Raw genomic sequence first — 4,433 nt, forward strand, 5'->3', positions numbered from 1 at the left:
GAACATGTAATGTTCCTTAAGATTACAAAACTAAGTAAGGCTCAACAGACTAGGGAAACAATACTATTCCTGAACTAGTTTCGGCCATTAAGCTGCACAGCTCAGGAAAAGTGAATAGCTCTAATTGCCCTACAAAAACAAAGCGCTTGGACAGAGCGACTTCTATGTGTTCTTTGTCTCCAACACATTTTTAGCAGACGATCGCCTACTTATAGAAGCATTTACTTTGTTAGCTTACAGTATTGTACGTTACCATATCTGTTGGAACTCAGAAACAAGAATAATATATCCTGTAATCGCCCTCTCATTTCTGAGCACTTTAACTACAAGCGGCACGATGGTGCGAGAAGGTTCAAACTTATCAGACAGTATGACGATGTTTTTCACTGAGATGCATTTTGCAGTTTACATTTAGTTACCAGTTTTACGTCTACAAGCATTCACCACGGGCTAATAAGAGCTTCCTACCAGGAAGGAATAAACGAGAAAAAAAATGCGCTGAGGTCTACGACGCCGCCTCTGGAAGTTACCCTTTTATTGTGAACTACGCAAATACACTTCCACTAACCACAAAACCCAACCAGGCCTTCCAGTCTCTTTTTTATGTTTTCTTTTATCTGTGTAAAGTATAGCGCTGAACAGGCGAATACCGATGCTTACCCAAACACGAGAGCGCGCCGTTTGGACGTGCACAAAACAGTTCCCTTTGCTTGGTGCAAGTCAAAACAGGTTACGAGTTCTTCATGACATATTCCACTTTGAGAGCAACAGTCACGACCGTCGAATTTGTTTTCAAGAGTTGCGAAGTGCTGGAGTCAACAAGCAACGAAAAGGATACAAATTTTGCGACAGCGAATTGAAGAAAATCTTGCTGCAGTATTTATGTCACCAGTTTTTTTCCTCCCTTTGGTTCCTGAGCAAAATCTCAGCCACGATGTGACTTCGGCTTGATGTGTTCATACCCATGCTTTGTTTCAAAGCACTTTTCCTCACACGCGCCCGCGTGCCACTTCTACGGCAGTCTATGAATGGCAGTCTCAACGATGAGGAGTGGTAACGGATAGTTCCGAACACGACCAGTAAAATGCCAATGTTGTGGTCCATGCAATGCAAGGAGTAACGAGTGAGAAGCACATTACAGTGACGGAAGCCACGTCGGGTTTTCCATGGGACCCGGTGCAAAATGTGAATGCTGGGTGCCGGCGCTCTGCGCAGATCCGCGATTTTGTTTGTCACCCACTACACAAACACACAGACACCAACCGATCTACACACCAGCAGCCACCTCCGACGCTTTGGAAACATTCCCAGCTGGAATCCCTGGCAAGGCTGCTGAGTCCGCTGTTGCACGCGCTCTAGCGACGCTCGGCCCCTTCAGAAGAGTCCTGGATTGCGGCGCGTCCCGTGTTGGCGCTTGGTCTGACGAGAGAATGCCGACGTGCCGGACCCAGTGCGGCGTCGGCGGTGCGACGACGAGAGCCACAACCCAGCAGCCGCCCGAAGGCCGCCCGAAAGTCTCGGTTCAGGAAGGCGTAGATGCACGGATTGAACGCCGAGTTTGAGTAACCGAGCCACGTGATGGCGCAGCTCCAGTCGTAGCCAAGGTCGCAGGCCGGGCAGCAGGCCGTGATGAGGTACATGAGGAAGAAGGGCAGCCAGCAGGCGCAGAACACGCCCAGCACGATGCCCAGCGAGCGCACCGCCTTGGTGTCGTGAAGAAGCTGCCTCGAGCGGCGGCGCAGACTATGCCGCAGCCCCGGCGAAGCTGGTCCGGCCAGCGAGCGCTCCAGGAGCCGTATCTGGCGAGCCTGGCGGCCGGCAACCAGCAGTATGCGTAGGTACACGTACAGCATGACCGGCAGAGGAAGATAGAAAGAGGTGAGCGACGAGACGAGCGCGTACACGGCGTTGACGCGCAGGCCGCAGTCGGAGGCATCGGGCGCGCTGCCGTCCGAGTGCCAGCCCAGCAGCACGGGTACGAAGGAGATGGCGGCCGAACAGAGCCAGATGGCGGCCACGGCGAGCGCCAGTCGCCGGCGCGACACCCTGTATCGCAGGGGTCGCGTGATGGCCCAGAATCGGTCCAGCGCCACGGCCAGCAGGTGCAGGATGGAGGCCGTGCAGCACATGACATCGCACGAGATCCACAGGCGGCAGGCGAGCAGGCCCAGGCGCCAGGCGCGCACCAGGTCGTAGGCGAGTCGCGGTGGCATCACGAGCAGCGCCACGGCCACGTCGGCGGTCGCCAGGCTAGCCAGGAGCACGTTGGTGGGCGACCGCATGCGCCGGAAACGGCACACGACGGCCAGCACGAGAAGGTTGCCCAGGAGCGCGGCCAGGAGCACGAGCGCGGCGACCGCGGCACCCAGCCAGCGCAGAGCGCCCGGCTCTGCCAGCCCAGCCCCCGGCATGCAAGACGCACTCTGAGGGCGGCCGCGGGCCGCCGCCGCTTCGCAGACGCCGGCGCCGAGCGGGGGCGCGCGCCTCCGCCGCGGGCTCGATGAACGCCGGCTAACATTCGGCACACCTCCTCCCAGTTAGGAAAAACGTGGGAACCGCTCTTACAGCGCATGTCCTCCAAGGGAATACAGCAAAATTTGCTGCGATATGATAGTCGCGACTCCGATCCTCGCACTGGCTAGAGTACTTCAAAAACATCGCGGAAACAGCACAACCGGACTATGCGTCATCCACTTGGTATAAAAATATTTCTAGCTTCCTCTGTCTTATTTATTTATTTATTTATTTAGGGATACTTTCAATCCCTTTTCAGCATTTTTAACGCGATAGCGTTAGGGAGCTCGTGTCGCAAAATAGCCGGTGTCGGTGCTGTGGTCCGTTGGCATTGACCGTTGTTTACCGAAACACGAGACAAAATATCGTTGAAATGCGAGGAATCGAACCGCTGTCGAATCGAACCGCTGTCTTTTATATTGCGAGACGCGCACGCGCAAAACATGCTACGAAGACTCTTTTTTTGTCTTTACTGTCTGTTTTCAAAACGCTGCGAAGACTGGTTGGTTCGAATTGAATAAAAAATAGACCTAGTGAATGCACTGTGGTCTTTGACTTTGCGAACGGTTCTTGTGTACTGATGCGTACATGAGTAATTACGAGAATGGAAATTTTGAAAGAGGACCCGATAAAAATCGCCTTTCACTTTATAAAGCACTTCAATTGACTGCCATGAGCTGTGGAACGCACCGCCATCTATGTTGTAGAGAGAAAAGTAAATGCGAATATCTTGCGCGGAGGTACCTTGGGCGGTATTATGACCGCGTTAGGTTTGAGTTTGGTTTAATGAAGTTTAACGTTGCAAAGCGCCTCATGCTATGGAGGACGCCGTACTGGAGGGCTTCGGTAATTTCGGTGACCTGGGGTTCTTCAACGTGCACAGACATCACACAGGGGTTGTGGATTTGAATTTCGTGGACCGGCAGGCGAAACCTTTGAAGACGTCAACTGGTCCGAACGCGGAATGGTTTGGCCTCTGCGGGCGGCAGCGTGGTTGCAACCCTTCGCAACACTTCGGTCTTCAGACGGGCGGTGACCGCACCTGTGCGCGTCATGTTTTCTGCGGCTGTCAGCCACTGCGATGTCACGGAACCCGTACCGCCCGAGCGCCTGTTATGTACGCGTCTGTGTGCTGTTGTGGTCAACGAATGCGACGCCAACGGAGACGCAGACCTACGTTACGGCCTCTCTTTGTCTTTTCTCTTTCACTGCAAACTTCCTTCCTTTCCACACGGCGTGGTTGAGGTGTCCACCGATACATGAGACAGTTACTGCGCCTTCCCTTTCCTCTAAACTCACAATCACAACGAAGACGGCCAGTTCAGGAAGCAGCGTCACTCCAGCCAGTTCATGATCTCTTCGGGCCGCGGATGGGATTTTTGAAAGCCCGAGCGATTTGTCCAACGGGCAAGGCGTCGAGCCGAACGGGCGATGGCGTTCCGTGGACTCCCTGGCAGCGCTGCAACACGGTGTCGCGTTCCACTCTTAAAGGCAACGCTGAAGTGTCCTCCAATTTTTTATTATTATTCATCGCTACTCAAGGACTTCATCTTTGAAACGTTCCCTCAGATAACCTGACTTGGATTCTCGCCGCAAGTGCTTCGGTTTGTTTTGTTTTTTTTGCATAAAATTATTCACATCGGTCCTAGTCTTCACCAGTTATTGTTCATCCATCCCACATTTCATCATGTATTGACCACATGTTTGAAGTCAGTGATCCCTCATGTTTCACTCATTTTTGCTCCAAACAAGCAACGATTGGATTCCCCGTCTTGCCTCCTTCGGTGCTACCAGCGATAATATCGCCTTCGAGAATGCTGTAGATGATTTGGTCTTAATAATTTGTTCACCTGATCCACTGCTTTCTATAATACCCACGGGCCTCGTGAGTATGTAACTAAATGAAGAAAGCAATAATC

General features: G+C 52.7%; 1 protein-coding gene across 1 annotated transcript; it reads right to left on the reverse strand.

The window, feature by feature from the left end:
• Positions 1 to 535: 535 nt before the first annotated feature.
• LOC144130652 (beta-3 adrenergic receptor-like) lies at positions 536 to 2,398 on the reverse strand. Its single transcript, XM_077664426.1, has one exon. It carries the CDS (start codon positions 2,280 to 2,282, stop codon positions 1,356 to 1,358), a length of 927 nt encoding a protein of 308 aa, XP_077520552.1. The 5' UTR covers positions 2,283 to 2,398; the 3' UTR covers positions 536 to 1,355.
• Between the last annotated feature and the right edge of the window lie 2,035 nt (positions 2,399 to 4,433).

This window comes from Amblyomma americanum, chromosome 1 (genome assembly GCF_052857255.1).
Source record: "Amblyomma americanum isolate KBUSLIRL-KWMA chromosome 1, ASM5285725v1, whole genome shotgun sequence".
In the NCBI taxonomy this organism is placed as follows: Eukaryota; Metazoa; Arthropoda; class Arachnida; order Ixodida; family Ixodidae; genus Amblyomma; species Amblyomma americanum.

Bases quoted from the DNA above. Each gene is read 5' to 3' on its own strand.
- LOC144130652 (XM_077664426.1), bottom strand. From the start codon at position 2,282: ATGCGGTCGCCCACCAACGTGCTCCTGGCTAGCCTGGCGACCGCCGAC.